The sequence below is a fragment of the Typopeltis vanoorti genome, chromosome 6 (assembly GCF_054136105.1).
Source record: "Typopeltis vanoorti isolate ZY-2024b chromosome 6, IOZ_Tvanoo_1.0, whole genome shotgun sequence".
Lineage (NCBI taxonomy): Eukaryota > Metazoa > Arthropoda > Arachnida > Uropygi > Thelyphonidae > Typopeltis > Typopeltis vanoorti.
The window spans coordinates 95,329,157-95,350,447 of record NC_143554.1 but is presented as its reverse complement, the minus strand read 5'-3'; the positions used below and the strand labels follow the sequence as shown (position 1 = coordinate 95,350,447).

Below are 21,291 nucleotides of genomic sequence, written 5' to 3'. Positions count from 1 at the left end.
TCTTTAAACACCCATTGACTACCTTCCATGCACCACAAATATCTCAACTCTCCAAATTATGCCATGGCACTGCTGAAAGTTGACTCCTCAGCTAGTCATAATTAGGTTGTTTGTAATTCTACATATATCCCTTCTTAACAGAAAATTCTGCATGGCTGGCAGTCTTCCAGGTCAAGAAGATCTACATGTTCATTTTCTTCAAGAAGAGGCAGCATAACTGGATTTTTATTGTTAACTTCTCTGATACCATGCTCAGATTCAGAACTCTCAAATCTCGTGTCCTCTCCATTACTTGCTGCCTCAGGTAATTATTTTTGGCAGCTATATACATTCCATTTCCTTCCCTGCCTGTGACCATTCCTTCTCCTAATCTATGTTCTTATAATTGAAATCCCCTATAATAATTACTTCACTTGTACTCATCAGGCTAATCTGCTAATGCTTGTCATCTACATTCCCCCTTATACCCTCTAGATTATATGACGGTATGCTGAAAAGTTGTGATAATCACCATGAAGGAATTGAGGTAGAATCATGAAACTTACACAATATTCTACATATTCCTCACTAAGTGTTATACACATGTTAAAATGATGCTGCATCAGTTGCAATTCTCCGAGGAAAAAAGTCTTTCCATTGTTGCACAAACCAGTCCTCAACTGCAGATACAACTTCATCAACTGTGGTAAATTTTGTTCCTTTCAAGTATTTCTTTAAATTCAGAAATAAGAATTAGTCAGTTGGGGCCAGGTCTGGCGAATAAGATGGGTAAAGCAGACAGTGAAAGCCCATTGGGTTTCATGAGCAGTGCGAGCAGGTGCATTGTCCTGCAAAAGCAACATGCCTCTGCTCAATTTCCCACAGCTTTTTCCTTCAGTACCTCCTTCAGTTCTTTCAGACTTGTTGAATAAACTGCTGCTGTTACAGTTTCAACACTGTTGAGGTACTTGGTAAGGATTACATCATTTTATTTCCCAAAAAACAATGGAAAGAACCTTCCCTGCTGACTTTTGGATTCAGAACTTCTTTGGCCATGGAGAAACTTTGTGTCTCCACTCCACCGACTGTTTGTATGGTCTCTGGATCATAGTGATGAAGCCATGTTTCATCAACATTCACAATATGAGTGAAAAAAATTTGCACCTGTTTTCTCAAAATGACCCAAAATTCCATTGAACATTCAGCAATCAAACATTTGGGGACCAACTTCGCTGAGAGCTTCTGCATGCCCAGATGTTGGGGAATAATTACTCCAACTCGTTCCCTGGATATATCCAGAGTGTTTGCAATGTTTTTGGCTGGTATTCGTCTATCATCAAGGATCATGGCATACATTGCATTGATGTTTTCAGGTGTGATCACTGTGGAAGGTCTTCCTGGCCTGGGTCATCTGTTGTCTCAGGATGCCCAATTTTTAACTTGGCCACCCATTTGCACTGTTGGATATGCTGGGACACAGTCAGCCTAAACAAAGTTTGATGAATCTCAGTTGCGGACTTTTCTTGCAACATGAAAAAAATCGATGACAGCCCGCACCTGGGTCTTCAAATTTCTTCAAAGCCTCTGACATGTCTTCTTATATATATCCTAAAAGAAAAAGAAAAAGAACAAATTATTACAATTTGATGAAACAGGCAGGTTAAAGGGTTTTAAGATATGTTCTTTTCTTGCGGTTATATCAACTGCTTTAATATCATTTTTGTTCTAGGTTTTTATCAGAACTTTTCAGCCCCCCCCCTCGCGCAGTGGCAACCAATTACATATTTCATCCTGTTGGGCTCAAATGAACAGGCATCTGCATCCTGGTGATGTATTTTTGGATTCAATTCTTCTGCTATCATTAGCAAAACTCCTCTCTTATCCTGTTCCTTCTGTCCTCTCTGAAGAAACTACAGTAAAACCCCGTTTTTACATTCCCGCAATTTACGTTTTCCTGCCATTTATGTCATTTTCCGTTGATCTCGTCTTAAGGCCTATTCTTACGATATATTGTTTTCCTGCCATTAGCAACTTGATGTGGACGTTATTTTCCGTGATTTGCGTTTTTTTTTCTTGGGTGGCAATAATGATTTCCGAATCGATTTCTGCGGAGATCTGTGCATTTCTGTTCCCAGATGGCATTGCTTTCAGCTGTAGTTTCGTTTCCGCCATCACGGTGACTTGCGCACTTGCAGCAGTAGTGTAGTGATGAGCGATACCGTGATTTTTCAATCACAGTACAAATTGATATTGTACTGTGATTGAAAACTGACATTATTTCTGCTACGTAATTTAGCGTGTGAAAGTTGCTTTCAAGTTGCGGTGGTGGATTATCCATGTTAGTTACATGGAGAAAAAAGACAGAAAATGTATTCGGTAGAAGAAAAGATGGCACTTCTGCGACGTGTAGATTGGCATGCCGAAACACGTGTGCATTTAGCAAAAGATCTTGGACTCTCCGTGTCCACTTTGAACACGATAGTAAAAAACAGGTCAAGCATTGAACTCAATGCAAAGCAATCTGGATCTATGTCAAAAAAAAAATAAAAAGCAAAAACAATCAACAATTAAAGATTTTTTTAAATAGATAAATGTAAGTACTGTAATTGTAAATTAATTTATTTTCAGTTATTAAATTTTGTAATCTAGTATGCAGACTTACATACTTACATCTTTTAGCCTTTTTTTTAATGTTTTTTTACATTTTCTACTATTTACACTTTTTTTCCATCAGTCCCCTGAAAAGTGTAAAAAAGGGGTTTTACTGTATATCCTTTGTATTCTATTTCTACAACTATTATCATCCTCTGTCAATGAAGTCTCACTAATGCCTATAACTTTTGACCAAGTTCAGCTAACCAATACAAAAAAAAAAAACTCCTCATCCTTATTGGTATTAGTATATATAAAGTGTATACCTTCTTCACCCCAACCTTCCTTACAACTTTTGTTGCTTGGCCCACTAAAGTAAAGAAACTGGGGTGCTACATTTAGCATCATGGGATCACTCTCTCTCTCTCTCTCACTTACTAATCTCTAGGTTGTCTGGACCTGTGCTCACGTGCATTCCCGCATCCAAAAAAAAAATCCTAGTTTCACTGACTCTGCACGTCTGAACTCTCACTGAACAACATTTTCTCAAGACTCCTGACACCAAATTCATTCAAATACAAGCCATCCTCATATAAATCCTTCCTTCCATCAAACTCACTCCACACCATTCCTCCTGTGCATTGACTCATTCACAATCATAGCTCTTCATCGCAGCTCACCTCTATCATACTGTGGCAAGAGACTCAACTTTTACTTTCTCACTCTTCTTTCTTGCATGCACTAGCAACTCTTTCTTGAATACCACACTCATCACTTGCTAAATCATTTGTGCCAGCCAAAATAAACATCTCTTTAACCTTCACTCTCTGCAACCTTACACCATCACCAACATCCTAAATCTCAGCACCAGGAAAGCATGACTTCATCCCACTTTCCCCAAGTATTCCTCTTATCAATGAATCACCATATAAAATCCAATCCTTATTCTCATACTTTCGCTCTTTCATACTCTGCTTTCTTTCCCTCTGTGTCATTCCATCCACCAGGCATTTTTCTAAATACTCCACTTCATGTTTTGTTCTGTGGAGAACTCCATATAACTATCTTTTCCATTACCATCTGGTCATCTATATAGTTTACATTATTACACTTGAAATAAATTCTCATCTTCTATTTTGCATATGCTTCAGCTGGAAAATCAAACTCTTTGTTTTTCTATTAGGTAACTTTCTTAATGTTTTTTTAAATGAAAGTGAAATTTTTACTTAACAGCAAAATTAAAAATCAAAGAAAAGTGAATATAAAATCATGATTTTAAAAATTATGTTTGAAAGATTCATATTAAATTCATGAAATGGTACCTGATTTGTTTTTAAGGAAGTCAACAACATCCGTAAGATGCTTTAACTGATCACAAAGTCCTCCAATGTCACTATAAAACACCTTCCTAGGGAACTGTTTTTCTCTTTGATCCATGAAAACTGTTTTTTCTGTTACATGGAAAAATATCTTCCATTGTTCTTCATCAAACTGATGCTTACATATTATGGGAGAAATTGATCTAGATATGTCAGAAATATCACTAACTCCCTTATTTCCAGGAGTTGAATTTAAAAGAGGATAATCTGGTTTTAGTTCATCTTTACTTTTAGAAAACGGAATTTCAAAAATTTCTGTATTCTTATATGAATTTTCCAAATGAAGAGATGCAACATCAGAAGTAATATTGTTTATACCATCTAATGAACAGTCATTTCTGCAGGCTAAAATACTAAAGAGTTCATTTTCATCAAGACTGAATTGGCATCCGTCTTCACTAACAATTGCCTTTATAATGAATTCACCAGACTGTCCAAGATAATTAACTTTGAATTTTTTGCCAACTGTAACATGGCTGTTACCTAAATAAAATAAAATAAAAATAATAAAATTATGCACTAAATGACAAAGATATGATGTAAAAATGATTGCTAAATTAATTTTGAAACTCTTTTAGACAAAAATCTAAGCATTCAAAATCCAACTGTAAGAATATACTATTCACATGAGTTTTTTTTAAAAAAAAATAAATTATGAATCTTCACTGAAAATTCATTAGTTAATTAATTATTCAGATAGTAATTCTCCTTAACAGATTGATTTTCCACTTTTTCTTAATGTGAATTTTTTCTCCTGTTAATTGTAGTCAATTAGTTTCAAGCATTGAATGTTTTAGATCAGCGTTTCTCAACTTTTCCAAGCCCAAGGACCAGTAAAATGCCTAAAACAATTCTAAGGACTACTAAGTGGTTCACTAAGTATTTTTTTTAAATGTATGTGGGGATTACCAACATTTTGGAAAAACTGTGCCTTTTATAACATAATAAATCTAAAAGCATGTTTTAAACACATATAGAAACATAATTAAGTTGGAAGTAAACGATTAAAAGTGTATCATCATTGAATAAAGTTTTAATTTTTATTAAACAAGTAAAGGTATCAGTTTCTGATTTGCTATGGGCAAATTAATGGATATGCCAGCATCGTCCCGCTGATACCCCCCATTCATCTACCCAAAGCAGCTTTTATATTTTAAGCGATGAGTCTTCAGACTCCTTGGAGGTATCATGAATAATAATTTTATGTTATTCCCATTCATCTGCCCACACTCATTAAGCTCACCCCACAACAACATTTTTAGCGCTGGTGGTGCCATGGGAAAATGAATGAAGGTATCAGCGCCGTCCCGCTGAAACATTGATTCATTGGCCCACAACGACATTTATCTTTAATCCCCCATTCATCTATCCACAGCAACTTTTATATTTTATATGTGATCCCCATTCATCTGCCGATACTCATGAAGCTAGCCCCACCACCACAACAACAACAACATTTATCTTCACACACTCTCTGATTCGACATGTAAACTGTTCCATTTGCTAAGTGCGTTGTGAGACGAGGGAAAAATTTTGTTCTTATCTTACTCCATTCATCATAATACTGAATACGAACTTGACAGGACAAGGGATGCCATCATGGATGACATCCCTTATCCTGTCCAACCATCCCCTGCATATACCCAAAAATTTCACTCAGAACATCCCAAAGCCATTAATGCCCCACCCCCATCCACACACACACACACACACCCTTCTGGCAGATACAAATCACCTTACATCCCTGAGGAGTTTTACATGACCAGCAAAAAAATTTAAGACATCCTGTTATGTGAGCTCATTCCCGATATCTATGAACAGTCCAACCCACGATGTCAGTTGCAAAGTGCCCTCCACGTGGTCGGGCACATTTTCTCTCCAGCGACCATATGCTGTATATACCGTACACATGTAATTTGTACTAATTGTGTTATGATGGTGGTTTTAATTATATCCGTACTGTTTTATCAAGAGGCACAACAGTAGTCATCATAAATCTGGCCGATTCATTAATCATGTGGTGGTTTTATTTATATCCGTCCTGTGTGCTGCTTGTATTTTTTACGTTGTGATGTGTGTTTCTGTACAATCCATGACAGTACTGATGTTGTTGCCTGCATGCAATGGATTCGGTGTGCTCTCTCTCATATTCCCGCAAGCGACCGTACGAGATATGGAACTTCGCTAAACAGGACCAGGAAGCTATCCTCCTCTCACCAGCAGAACTGAGCTTCACCGTCACTTTGCGTAACTTTTGTTTCATCCCCGATTTTGTTCAATTTTGGAAATGGATTAATTCCAAAACCAGTAACGAGAATAATCGGAAACTCTAGTCCAAATAAATAATAATATGATATAATTACATTACTACTTACTTTTAATGAGATGGTTCAGCTTCTCAGCCTTTGCAGAGTTGCTGGATATCTGGCTCAATATTGGTCAACTTCAGGTGAAGATCGGCATACACACTAAGATGATTTCTGTATTTTGTTTTTATTTGAAGGAGCGATGAAAATCCTTTCTCACAAAGATAGGTTGTAGAAAACTGCATGACAATTTTCAATGCTCCTTCAGATAATTTGGGAAATTCACTTCTCACTGAAGGCAAAATCCAGAATCGGGCCAAACCAAGAACACGGAATTGCATTTTAAGCGCATTGTCACTTAAAAGCTCAATTAACTGGGGTTTTTTTTCGATAACAAAAGGTCGTTCACGTGACTATAAGTATGAAATAGATTTCGAACCCACAGAAATTTTTTATAAAAGTTATTCAGAAAATATGTTTCAAAATTCTGTTCAGTGTTTTGAGGTGGTCACAAACCCTTTCCAGAAACTCAGAATCAACAAAAAGATCATCTTCCACTAAAAAGGATTCCAATGTTGGAAAAGGTGCAAATTATCTGTCTTTTACATAACTAATGCACAACGCCATTTTTTTTTTCTCGAATGCCTTTATTTTGTCATAGGCATCAAGAACAGTTAAAGAATTTCCGTGAAGGGAGAGATTTAGTTCATTTAATTTTAAAAAAAAATGTCTGAAAGATAGGATAGGATAGTGTTAATAACCATGCTTCGTGAACAAGGAGTGATGCAAAATTAGAATTACATTCATTTACAAACAATAAAACTTTGTGCCTTAATTGAAATAATTTTGTAAGTACTTTGCCCCTGGAAAGCCAGCGAATTTCAGAATGAAGCAAAAATTGTTGTATGTATTCACTGTTCATTTCACTGCAGAGTATTGAAAATAACCTGTTATTTAATGGTCGAGCCTTAATAAAATTAACTGGCTTTACAGCATTGTATAGCACAGTTTTAAATTCTGGTAGCATTCCTTTGGATGCCAACCTTTCCCTATGTATGAAACAATATACCCAATTCATATCCGGAGCCACTTCCTTGACCACAGAAATAATCCCAACTTTGCCTGCCTATAAGGGCACGAGCTCCATCTGAACAGAAGTCCATGCATTTTTCCCACTGGATCCGTTTGTGTATTATGTAATTATTGAGAGTGTGAAATATTTCATCTCCAGTTGTTCGGGATAACAGAGTTCTACAAAACAGAATATCATTATGAATGTTGTCATCATGCGCATATCTTAAGTATTAACTATCATGTGCATATCATATATTAACTGCGCATCATCTGTAACATCATTAGTCTTGTCTATTTGTAACGCATAACAAGGGCTCTTCTTAACTCTTTCGATTAACTGGGATTCTACATCACCTGCCATATCATTAATTCTGTGACCTACAGTGTCATTGAAAGAGGAGTCAAATCAACATCTTTTAGTAACTTGTTACCAAACATAGCTTTTTTACCACATCTTTTATAGCTGGAAGTAGTAAATTTTCCCCAATAGAATGAGGTTTCCCTGTTTTCGCTATGCACAAACTTAAGAGATAGATGCTTCCAATGCCTTGCTAGTGATCGAACCCATGGCCAAAACTACATCTTTTCCATGATTTAATGTCGCTAAGTGTCACTGAAATTAGCTTTTTTTTTTCTTTTCAATTTGCTTATTTTTCACACCACGATGTTTAGTTTCTTAATGTTCGGAGTCTTACAGGTTTCATGCACTCATTCGACAACACTTCATAACACAAAACACATTGAGGTTTCTGTTCACTTTCATCTCGACACCAAGTAAACCCGAATTCCAAATATGACTGTTATATTTCCTACTGTATTTTTTCTTTGAATTGCTTGTTTCTTCTACTTTAATAGCATCAGATTTACTCATCGTTACAACACGTGTATCACAATTAGGGTTAGCATCACCTGTTTCATTTGCTCTTCTTTTCAAAGTCCTAGTTCTAAGCCACTTTTCCATTTTTAAAAAAAGGTTCCCAAAAATATATAAATACTGGGATTAACTCATGACACACTTTGTCCAAGTATCATTTAGCACTTCTGAAAGTATACTGAGCCTTGATTGAAGGAGGAAAACCTTCAGTAATAAAAGTCAATAAACAACAAGAAACTGGTTGAAATGTGGATAACACATGTTCACTTCAAATCTGACAAAACAGCAAGGGAAAGCGAAAGCAATAAAACTACAATGTTGTTCACTTCACCCCTCTTATTATTCGTCATTCTGCTGCTACAAATTATTGTAGTGCCAGAATGACGAGTAGTAAAAGAGGGGTGAAGTGAACAACAATATAGTTTTATTGATTCTGCCTTTGAACATTCTGAAGCTATTTGTTGTTTTTTTTAAAAAAGTCTCCATTTGATTTCAATAATTTTTACTTACTTATTCAATTTTAATTTGTTTGGATAACTAAAAAATACATATTTATTTAATTAATTTAAGTCTGCCTGCGGACCACCTGTTCGTCGCGGATCACAGGTTGAGAAACACTGTTTTAGATAACTAGTGTCTTCCTCCCTCTCTCCCCCAAAGATTTTTGTAAATAGGCACCTCAAAAGGTTCTGATTATTTAATTGGGATTGCTTAAGGATCAAAACCAGGAGAAGACCTCCATATTGTCTTTCAGGAATGCAGAGAACTGACTGGGGATTCTGAACTAACATCTAATTCTCACCTACACATGGTACACACCATTATAGATATTTACTGGATAATGAACAAATGAGGATGGAATGGTGTTTAGAATTTATTTGACCACCAAAGTGTATATGATGCACATACACAATGGTTGGCTGTTGTACCATAATATGCATTTGGTCACAAACGCAGATGATGGCACAACACATGAAATTTCATGCCTAGCTGGGTCATCGCCCAGTTGAACAAGGCTCTGACTGTTTTTGTTTTCATTCAGGAACGAAGATGAACAGTGAAAAGCCAACTACTGGAACAAGTTCCAACTCAACATCTAGAAGAAGAAAATGAATAAACCCATCATCATCATCAGAAGAAGTAAAGAACTATCAATATAAGAAGTATTAATGGAAAAGAAATCACACTGGCAGAAGAAATAGAAAAGTACCACATGGACATAATTGGCATTACTGAGACAAAGAAGACAAACAAAGGTGAGACCTTACTAAATAATAAGTATAGAATGGCAAGCCGGCTGCATTAATTGCCTAAAATCTTTTAAAGATGAATTGGCCAGCAAAAAGAAGCAGAAATAATGCTACCATATACGGGAGAGCCGACGAACCTAGCTCAAGTCCGCATAGAGTAGACGAGAAGACAGCAGAAATGTGGAATACAAACTGCATATATAATATTTCAACCATCTACATCAGAATGTTGTACAGACCTGGCAAATTAAAACTGATAGAGAGAGAGAGAACTTGAACTGTTCAAATGAGAAATAGTGGGAGTTGCAGAGACCCACAGGACAGGCGAGGGAAAAATTGACATAAAAAACGGCAGCATATTTTACTCAGGAAGGAAAGATAACCATCACAGAGAAGGTGTAGCACTAATAATTAAAAAATGGCTGATCTGATTTTCCCTTTCAGTCATTTCCGACCATAGGTGACTTTGTAGGCATTTATTAAGTTCTGAATGAAATTAAATTAATTAACTTTAAGAGGGAGATGTTAAATCCCGTTTTATTTTATAGCCGGGTACGAAACTAGGGTCGAAATCCATCGACATCCATAGAGTTTCAATGCTGAAAAAACCATCAGCAGAAACAAGCGTAAATGATCACTTGGATAGTACAACACCAAGGCAACTCCATGCAAAGGTGGAGCAAGCTCCCTCACTAACTTTAATATTCTTTCATAATGTAAAACCCAGCTCCTAAGAGATGTATATATATTGTTTTACATTATGAGAAGAGGTCACTACGAAGACCGATTTCAACCTTTTTTGAGGTCTCATCAGTGAATAGGTAGACCTAGAATATCAAGGTTTTAAGTGAACAGAAACTTACATACCTCTACTATCGAATTGCCGAAGTGGTGTACTATATATTGTTAAATATTGTTAACTACAAAGATAATAAGCCGAAAGGCTTTTTTACCAGCGAATTTGTTTGCCGGTAAAAAATATAGTAGAGGTATGTAAGTTTCTGTTCACTTAAAACCTTGATATTCCAGGTCTACCTACTCACTGATGAGACCTCAAAAAAGGTTGAAAGTGGTCTGGGTAGTGACCTCTTCTCATAATGTAAAACAATATATATACATCTCTTAGGAGCTCGGTTTTACATTATGAAAGAATATTAAAGTTAGTGAGGGAGCTTGCTCCACCTTTGCATGGAGTTGCCCTGGTGTTGTACTATCCAAGTGATCATTTACACTGATCATTTACAGTGATCATTTACTCCCTCTTAATTCACAAATTCGTCGGTAAAATAGCCTTTCGGCTTATCATCTTTGTAAATTAATTAACGTTTCCTACAGACTTAACATGGGTTTGCATTTTGAAACATATATTGATATATTGGATGTACTAATTTCTTGTAACTTACCAAAAAAATTACTATATAGAGGATATTTCATTACTTCATGTTATGATGTAAATGTTGTAAATTGTTTAATGTTTAAACTTTGCTACTTTTGTGTAAATACTTATGAATTGCTGGGAGAAACGATAATCCGATTAAGTGAAAATGGCCAGAATCTAAACACGTGCTACAAGTACGCGTGCATCCTTTTAGATAAGCACAAAGTTCTCCCCACACACACACACACCGAAGAGCACGCTAAGAATTCCGTGTGTGGCACTATGTACTGGGAGAAATGGGGTGACATGGAAAAAGGGGAGGAGAAAAGCAATGACATAAAAAGGAACGACGGCACGCTATTTAAAAAGCGTAGCAGCGCCTAGCCAACTCTCTTGCTCTTGCTCGTGTTTTGGAACCTCCTAGTGGCACCTTCTCGTCCTCTGTTTTTGATGTGGCCGTCGAGACAAAGACTGAGGGAACATGCCATGATATCCATAAAAGTTACCGGTCAGAAATCAGCCCAGCGGAAGGAAGCCTCCAATTTCCCCCCAGAGATAACCAAACCATGTTGAGCCAATTGACCAGAGAACGACAAGCACTTACTTTCGGCAGCGGAGATGTCCTGCCTGGATCCTCTGAAGAATATTAGATAAGGTAGAATGAACCAGGAGTCGAGAACGAATGTCCCGTCGTGATGTGTGTGATGGCCTAATTGTTCCCCAGCAGTTGGTAATGTACAGTTTATGTATTAATAAGTAACTGTGTTTAAAGAAGAAATTCTGTAACTATAGGAAGGACTTTAGAGATTGTTTTCTTTTAAACTAGAGTAATTATGAGATTTTAGTGAAGGAATTAGTGCGGAAGCACATGGAGCTAACTTAGTGATTCAATAAGTAAAAATCCTTTAGTATTGAAGTGTAGAGAAGAGCATGATTGATCTTAAAAATAGAATGTGGCTATTAGAATTGAATTTCCCTTGTCTTGTATGCTATGATAAAAGTAGAGAATTTGAATAACTATGCTCATCCTTTAGAATTAGTGGATTAATATATCAGTGTATGTTCATAAAGTGTAAAATGTCTCCATTGAAATTAAATGTTTTCTTCTTTAAGTTTAACTGATGACTTGCCTGATTTTTTTTTTCTCTATTGCACTTTCTCATTAAATTCAGACCACAGCGGGAGATAAGTTAAATAGGGAGGCTACGACTGCATAAATAAGTTATAGTGAAATAAGATAGTATGCTAAACTGTGTTCTGGTTCCTTGGTTCTGCACTCTTTGTTAATCTAGGATTCAGGATGGTGCAGGATAACAGAAATTTTCCCTGAATCCGAAAAAGGAATCAGATCCAGTATTGAAACAAAGGAATTGGTGTTGACCATTAGCAATTCCTTTGTCTTATATCCACTAGCATCGTTCTTAAGATTGAATAATGGCCCAGAGAGAATATTTAAATTAAAAGGGTAATTAAAGAGACAGAAATAAGTTCAATAAGCACAAGCATATCTAGACGAAAATTTTAGAGAACAAAGAAGAAGAATAAGTAAGATTTTACACATTGCCACAAAGTATTCCTGGTGAGATTTTTAGAGGATAGTTCACCATTGCTTTCCCCAACCCCCCAATTTTATCCAGGCTCAGGACCAGCACATGGCTGGAACGTATTCATGACTGTAATCCATGTGTGCTCACAGGGCCGATTTGCCTGTTCTGGGAGACGAAAAACTCGAATTTCCGGGTTAAAAAAAACCTTGCCTTCGTATGAGACCGGCTAATTCACCTTTAGTCGCCAGATAAAGTTTCCTCACGTGACGGGAATAAAACCCCGGTCTTTCTGACCAAAGAGCTTCGTCCATACACAGAAGCTCAAAAAAAGGAATATATATGTATATAAATAGTAGAAGTTTATGTCCCAGACCAATCACACAAAGAGAAGGAATATAGCCAATTTCTTGAACAACTGCAAGAAGAAATCAGGTGAACAAGTACAAGAGATATCCTGATTATTATGACAGATTTTAATGCAAAGATAGGTCAGTACTCTGAAGATAAAGCAGAAGTAATGGGAAAATTTGGTCATGAATGAGAAGAGAGGACTTGATTAATTTTTGTAAAATAAATCAACCATTAATCACAAATATGGACTATATGGAATAATCGTTAATAAGAAATGGAAACATTCCTTCCAAAATGTCAAAACATTAAAAAAAAAGATTGACATGGATACAGGCAATGAACAACTATCAGCCAAACTAAAACTCAGTTTCAAAATAAAGAAAATAAACCACCAAAAACAAAAGAAGATAGACATCTCAAAACTCAATGATAGCTTGACAAGATCTAACTATCAGAGAACATTAAAAGAAAAATTAAATAATCTTGCTTTAGATACAGTCTCAGATTTTGGAAAAAAGGTAAAGAAATTATTAAAGAAACAGCAACAGAACACCTCGGCTACCAGACAAGAATAAATAAAGATTGGCTTACACCAGAGATTTTGGACTTATGGGAGAAAAAAAAGAATATCCAAAACTTACCTCTCAAAAGAAGATAATGAAGAAAATAGAATATTATACAAAAATTTGAAAAAAGAAATAGGCAAAAAATGAAGATTACCAAAAATAACATATTTAGAAGAAAAAGCAGGAATATGTGAAGAAGCATACAAAAAACATGACTCCAAGGCCATTTATGAAATAGTTAAAGAGATAACTTGAACATACTCACCCAACCCAGTTTCAATATTGCAAAAAGATGGAACCACAACAAGTAGCCGATAAAAGAAATATGGACTAATCATTTTAAAGAAACATTTGCAGCTGAAGAAAACATAGATCAAGTCGCCTTCAACCCAAAAGAAACTTCTAACACAAAACACATACTAAATGAAGAAATATATAGAGCAATCAAACAAATGAAAAATAATAAAGCACAAGGCATAGACAACATTCAAAAAGAATTACCAGAAAAAGGGGAAGATAACTGTTCAACAAAATACTAAAGAAAGGAAATTTACCAGCAGAATGCAGAACAGGCCAGATCATACCTATCCACAAAAAAGGAGATGTCAGATCCTGCACTAACTATAGACCTATCACCCTTCTAAGCCATTGCTATAAAATATTCATCAGGATTCTTCAAAACAGAGTTAAACATTCCTATGAAGAACAGATGGAAGAAGAGCAAATGGGATTTAGAAATAGCAGAAGCACAACAGATGCTATTTTCACACTAAACAGATTAGCAGATCTTATGAGAGAGAAAAATAAAAAAACTCTACTGCTCTGTTATCGACTTCAAGCAAGCTTTTGAATCAATAAACAGAAGCAAACTCATTAAAATTCTAGAAAAACAGAGGGCTCGACAAATACTATTAAATTGTATCAAGAATTACTATTCAGAAACACACAAGCAATAGTGAATTATTAGAAACAGATCAAATAGCAATTAAAAAAGGAGTTATGCAAGGCTGTCCATTGTCACTATATTTATTCAACCTGTACCTAAAAGAAGTAATTCTAGTAGCAAGACTTATACGTTGGTTAGACATAACTGGTAATTAGTTTACGGAATTAACAACGCATATAAAGTATATTAATTAAAGGTAACTTTAATGAATAACTTCTATATTTCGGCAATGTCACATTGCCATCTTCAGGAACATAAAGATATGGTATGTGCACTCAGGAACTAACACAAAGCAAATGAGGAAGAAAGCAAGAAACTAATATTGTTCCTAAAGTCCTAATGGTGCCCTATTGCGGGCTAATTTGGTAGTCTTGGCAGTTGGGCTGAAGTTCTCATAATGAAAGTCTCCCAAATTTGGGGCAGTTTCATGCACCCAAATTTGTTGAAGTTAGGAACGTTTTTTAGAGCTGCTGAAGATTCTTTGAATAATCTTTCGTATTTAAACTTGCTGCGATGAATTATTTTTGTTTTCTTCCAACGAATTTTATGGTGGGTATCTAAGGCATGGTCTGCCAGCCCAGAGCGGCTGTACTGGTGAAACCGGATGTAGTCTTGGTGTTCTGAAATCCTGATATTTGTTGTTCTGCCTGTTTGGCCAAAGTAGGACAATTTGCAGCTGCAAGGGACCTGGTATACACCAGGTAGGTCTAGGGGAAGTGGTTGGTCTTTGGTAGAGCGGATAAGGGATGCCAACTTTTTATATGGTCTGTAACAGGAAGTAAGGTCATATTTTTTGAGGATATTGGTTATTTTCTCAGAGGTGCCCTGGATGTAGGGGATGGTGATAGACTTGGTGTAATCTTTATTGTGGAGGGGGGTGGAGGGGGGTTGTGGTTTACAGGTTTTAGTATTTTTTGGATTTTTTTGGGGTTATAGCCATTGGCTAAGAAAGTGTTGAGGATGTGGTTTAGTTCAATAGTCAGGGCCTTGTCATCTGAGCAGATTAATTTTGCCCTGTTATATAGTGTTTTTATCACCCCATATTGTTGTGAGGGGGGGGGGGGTTGCTGGTGAATGTATCTGCCAGTGTGGGTGGGTTTTCTGTAAACAGAGAAAACCAAAGATCCATCAAGCTGGCGGGTGATTAAAGTGTCTAGGAAGGGGAGGTGTTGTTTTCCTCTTTTTCTAAGGTGAACTGGACTCTGGGGTGTTGGTTGTTTAAGTGTGCTAGGAAGGAGTGGAGTGTGTCTGAGCCATGTGGCCAAATAGCAAACACATCATCCACATAACGAAGCCAAATAGTGGGTTTTTGTGGGGCGGAGTTTAAGGCTTTCTCTTCAAATGTCTCCATAAAGAAATTGGCCAAGGGTGGGGAAAGTGGTGAACCCATGGCTGTCCCCTCTATCTGTTTGTAGAACTTTCCTTGCCAAACGAAATAGCCTGAGTTCATTGTGAACTGAAATAGGGCCGTGATATCGGGTGGAAATTTAGCTTGGATCAGCTCTAAGGATTCTTTGAGTGAGACATTTATGAATAGGGAGAAGACATCAAAACTGACCATTACATCAGTGTGTTTGAGTGTAAGGTTTTCTATGCTGGCTTTGAAGTGGGCTGAGTTTTTTATGTGTGATGGTGTGTTGCCAGTGTAGTATGTGAGCGTTTTGGCTAAATGTTTGGCTAATTTATATGTGGGGGAATCAATGCCATCCACTATGGGACGCAATGGCACATTTTGTTTATGTATTTTTTGGAGTCCATATAATCGGGGGGGTCTAGAGTTATAAGATTTAAGTTTGTTGGTGACTTCCACAGGCCAAGAAGTGACTTTCTTAAGGAGCCTGTGGATAGTTCTAATCTGAGAGCTGATCGGATTATATTCAATGGGGAGGTAAGTAGTACGGTCTAGTACTAAAGAATTTAGCTTACCTTTGTAGTCTTTTTGATTGAGTACCACAGTGGCACTTCCCTTATCAGCTTTGGTGATTACTATTTTTTTGTTGTTTTCAATTCTTGTAGGGCTGTATATTCGTTTTTGGATAAGTTGGATTTTGGAGGTTTGGCTTTAGTGAGAACACCGACTACATCCAGTCTTACATTGTTGGCGATATGGTTAGGCAGGTTGCGAATTCCACGCTCTATTTGGATCATGATTTCTTCAGCAGGTATCCTTTTAGGAGCTAGGGCGAAATTGTGACCACGTGAAAGTGCTGTGAGTGCTTCAGGCTTTAAAGCTGCCGACGAGAGGTTGACTACAGTGTTGAGTGGCGGCTGAGGTATGGAAGTAGAAGTCTTTGTCAGGTTTTCGTATTTTTTCACGTGCCGACTACGTATTTTTTCGAATTCCTTTGTCTGTAGTCCTTTGTCTACTACTTCTTTTAGAAGTAGTAGACAAAGGACTACAGATGTGTGAGGGCATAACTGTAAATGGAAGAAATATAACACATTTAAAGTATGCTGATGACATCGTTATCACTACAGACATCCAAGAAAAATTAGAAAATATCCTGACCAAGTGCATCAAACAAGTAACAAATATATGAAAATCAATTCTAGTAAAACAACACTAATGGTAATAGGAAGAAAAAAAGGGAAGTAATCCAAATGAAAATAGGAAACAATAATATAGAACAAGTAAAGCAGTTCAATTACCTAGGATCAATGATCACTGAAGATCTAGACTATTTCGAAACCAAACACAGAATCAATAATGGATGGATAACAATGGGCAGACTACAAAAAATATGGAACAATAAAAGATTAAGCAAAGAACTCAAATTAAAGATATATAAAACAATGATAATCCCCACAGTATTCTATGACTCAGAATACTGGATCTTAAGAAAAAAAGAAACCAATAAACTCAATGCTTTTGAAATGAAATGCCTAAGAAAAATCAATAGGGCAAAACTGGACAGAAAGAAAAACAAATGAAAAAGTCAGAGAAGAACTTAACTTTAAAGAAACAATAATTACAGCACTAAAAAAAGAGCCAACTAAGCTGGTTTGGACATGTTTCAAGAATGAACCCAGGAAAGACTACCAAACATATTATTAAATGGTAGAATTGAAGGACAGCCCAGCAGATCAAGACCAAGAAAGAAATGGATTGACAACATTAAAGAAAGCACCCACTTAAACTCCATAATAGAACTTCATAAAAAGACAGCAGAAAGAAAGAAATGGCAAAAATTCGTCTTTGAGGAACTCAACCTGTCATGAGCAGAAGAGAAGAATGTTATGTTCAGGAAATAATCATCAAGGAAAGGAAGGAGTAGCAATGGCATTCAACATCAAACACAAAGATAAACTTCTTGATTGGAAGGCAGTTTCAAGTAGTTATGTGGGCAAATTTCAAAATGGGGAAATGGACAACAAACTTATTTGCCTATCTTCTCACAGAAGGTTTAAGTAAGGAAGAACAGGCAGCTGACAAAGAAAAATGGTACTTGTTGGAGATCTAAATAACAGAGTAGGAAATGAAGCCCACCAGGCATATAGAAACAATTTGGAGAAAAGATCAAAGCTAATAATAATGGTAAGTTTTTGCTGGATATCTGCTCAGGCCACAGACTAGTGTACAAGTTCACATAGAGAGAAGATACGAGAAATAAGAAAAGCCTCATTGACTATGTCATTGTTGACAGTCATACCTTCATAATGGTTCAGTATACAAGAGTGTACTGACATGAAATTGAAAGTGACCAATTTCTGCTAAGCAGAAGAAAAAATTAATATCAAATTGAAAAGAGCAGTATGTAAGAAAGTTTTAAAAGACAAAGTTCAACAGCTTTTACAGGCGACCTGTAGACTCTACTATACAAACATTATTGAATTAAAAAATGAAACGGTTTGCAAACAAGAACCAAACCTTGAAGAAGACAATGATTGATTCAGCTAAGGAGCTATGTGGTGAAGTTGTCTGCAAGGATAGAAAAATAAGAAATCCATGGTGGACACAAAAAATTAAAGAAATAGTCCTTGAAATAGTCAGTTTTACTATAAGTTCCTAGCAAATAAATTGGCTGATTCCCTAAAAAAAAAAATAGAGAGAGAAATGTAAGAGAGCTATGCTATATGTAAAAGTAGCAGAAATGTAAACAGAAGTCAAGAGAAAACTTGGGTAAGAATATAGAAAATAAATATCAGGAAGGTGGCAAAATGTTCTGGAGGCTATTGAAAAGCTTAAAAATGAAGCAAAGATTACTGTAAAGGGAATCAAATATGATAAATGTGACATGAAATCTGAAGATAAGGATATCCTAGATGTCTGGAGTAATTACTTTGAAAGATTGGTAAATGAAACAAGCATTGTCAGAACCCTGATATAAAACTCTCATGGGAATGTAGTTTTTTAATTTAAAAAAAAACATATATATATATATGTTACCGCTAAAGTGCGGAAATCAGTTATTCTGCAGATTATCTAGGTATTGTGCAGATTAACTACGGTGATCCGTTAATGTGCGGAAAATTGTTTCATTTCTCAAATTACCTAGGTAATCTGCAAATTACCTACTAGGCACTCGTTAAAGTGAAAATAAGATCTTTGCTGGAACAACAGCAACGTTTCTGTATGTTTAAATTAAGATAATGTTATTTATTTATTTTTTGATATCTAAAGAATCAAGTTAATACAATCAAACAATCAACAAATTAGTTGATAGAATCAATCATCAATCAATTAATATAATACAAGGAATCAAACGGTTTAAAATATTATTACAATTAAGAAAAAAAACATATGATAAAATTATGTTTACTTATTAAAAAACCAAACTAAAAGTGGAGGGAGAGGGGGGAAGGAGTAGGGAAAGGAAATGAGAGAAACAAACTTTTGAACTTTAACGATACGGAAGCCGTTAATGTGCACATTACCTAGGTAAAATGCGGAAAACTCTTGATTCCGCACGTTAACGGAGCAAATCAGTTAATCTGCAGATTAGCTAGGTAATGTGCACATTAACGGTTTTCGCACTTTAGCGGTAACACACACACATATATATATACATATATATATATATATGTTTTTTTTAAAATACGTTAGGAAACTTAATGATCTTTTTAGTTATCTTACATGAGCTACTTAGGCGACGCCCTTTGGAATTGTCAGTTATTGTTTAATTAGCCTTTTTACATGTACTGAAGATGCCTGTGATACTCAGGCGAAAATTCTATTAATAAGTAATATTTTACATGAGTTAATTCAATTATTATAATTTTAAGTAATATGTCTACTCACGGTATTTCCATACTGAAACATACTGAGACCTTACAGAAAGTCTACATCCAAACAGTGTGCTAGATACGGTAAAGTATTAGTAAAGAGGGCTAAATGCATTAACAGAATAATAACTCAAGTAGAAAAGCCATCAAAAGCCTGAAATGTGGAAAAGCAGCTGGAGAGATGAAATCTGACCAGAAATGTTCAAATATAGAGGTATAAAAGTTTTACAGTGAATTATGCAGTTTTACTGCATAATTCAGAAGGCCTGGCCAGATGGTTGAATTCCAAATGATTAGAGTAAAGCTCTCATAATACCCATCTATAAAAAAGAGAATAAGACTGAATGGGGGAATTTGTGGTACTTCCCGATTGAATGTTGCTGGTAAGATTTATACAAATATACCGTATATTATTGCATATAATGCAAAAAATTTATGGTAAAAAATACTACTTAAAGTTAGGGGTTCGCATTACATGCGGATCTTAAAAAATATAACATCTTATTAGACTTGCACACACAATATATACTGCCTAATGCCTATGCAACCAAATCTACTTGACCCACTTGCATTCGGCATCCGAGTGCACATCGTATCTGTGCATAAAGCCAGTAATGTGAGTAGTGCTAATATTTGGCCCCCCTTGGTGGGATATCAGCACAGTTAGGTATATTGGTTTAACCAGTTCATTTTAAATATTATTCGTTAAACAAACCTAGCCTGAAAATGAGCCAACAGAAACGTAAACATTCATCTTTTGAAGCAGGATTAAAATTGTGTGTCATGCAGTTTGCAGAAGAACATAATAACAGTGTTGCTATGAGAGAATTTGGTGTAGCAGAGAGTAATATTAGACTTTGGCGTAAGCAAAAAGACAGTCTTGAAAAAATCCCCAAAACGTGCCCATCGTGGAGATGTAGCATCCTTTCCAGAACTCTAAGAAGAGCTAAATGAATGGATTTTGACGCAACGACAAGATGGCATTATAGTAACAAGAAATGCAATTCGTTTTCGAGCTCTACAACTCAAGAATGGTAAATTGAAGGACACACCAGGTATTTCATCTTTTCTTGCTTTGCCTGGGTGGTGCAACAGATTTATGGAACGCAAAGCATTAACATTACAATACTGAACAAAAACTGCGCAGAAGTTACCAAAGCAGCTTGAAGAAAAAGTGGAGTCCTTCCATAAATTTATCATAAAATTATGGAAGTGTCATGGATATGAACTTTCCCAAATTGGCAATATGGATGAGATGCCCATGTACTTTGATATGCCTGGGAATCGAACAGTAAACTCAGTTGGTGAAAAGGGTCATCATCATCATCATCAAATTCCTGCCATGGTGAAAAGGGTGTCCTCATAAAAACAATGGGACATGAAAAAATGCATTTTACCGTTGTATGGAACCAAATTAAAGCCGACAGTGATATTTAAAAGGAAGAAAATTCCAAAGCATATGAAATTTCCAACAGGTGTCATTGTTTGTGCCAATCAGAAAGGTTGGATGGATGAAGAAGGTGTACAATTGTGGCTGGATCAAATATGGAATGTATGTCCAGGTAGCTTGTTACGTCAAAAAGAATGCTAGTCTAGGATATGTTCCAGGCACATTTAATGAAGACAAGCAAAGAGAAAGCACGTGAGCTACATACAGACCTAGCAGTCATACCGGGTGGTCTAACTTCTGTTTTGCAGCCGCTTGATGTCAGCTTGAATAAGCCGTTTAAAGATCACTTATGTGAAAAATGGAGAGAATGGATGTTATCTGGTTTGGTGAAGATGACAAAGGGTAGGAATTTTCAGAAGCCTGAGATCACCCTAGC

At 36.1% G+C, this 21,291-nt stretch overlaps 1 protein-coding gene across 1 annotated transcript in view; it reads right to left on the bottom strand.

Annotated features, from left to right (window-relative positions):
* The window catches only part of LOC150105722 (ATPase family gene 2 protein homolog A-like), a 161,985-nt gene that overhangs the window by 121,940 nt on the left and 18,754 nt on the right, over nucleotides 1-21,291 (bottom strand). Inside the window, exon 3 of the mRNA XM_090395041.1 lies at nucleotides 3,894-4,433. Within this exon, the coding sequence (XP_090251167.1) occupies nucleotides 3,894-4,433 (540 nt within the window). The remainder of the gene's footprint in view (nucleotides 1-3,893; nucleotides 4,434-21,291) is intronic.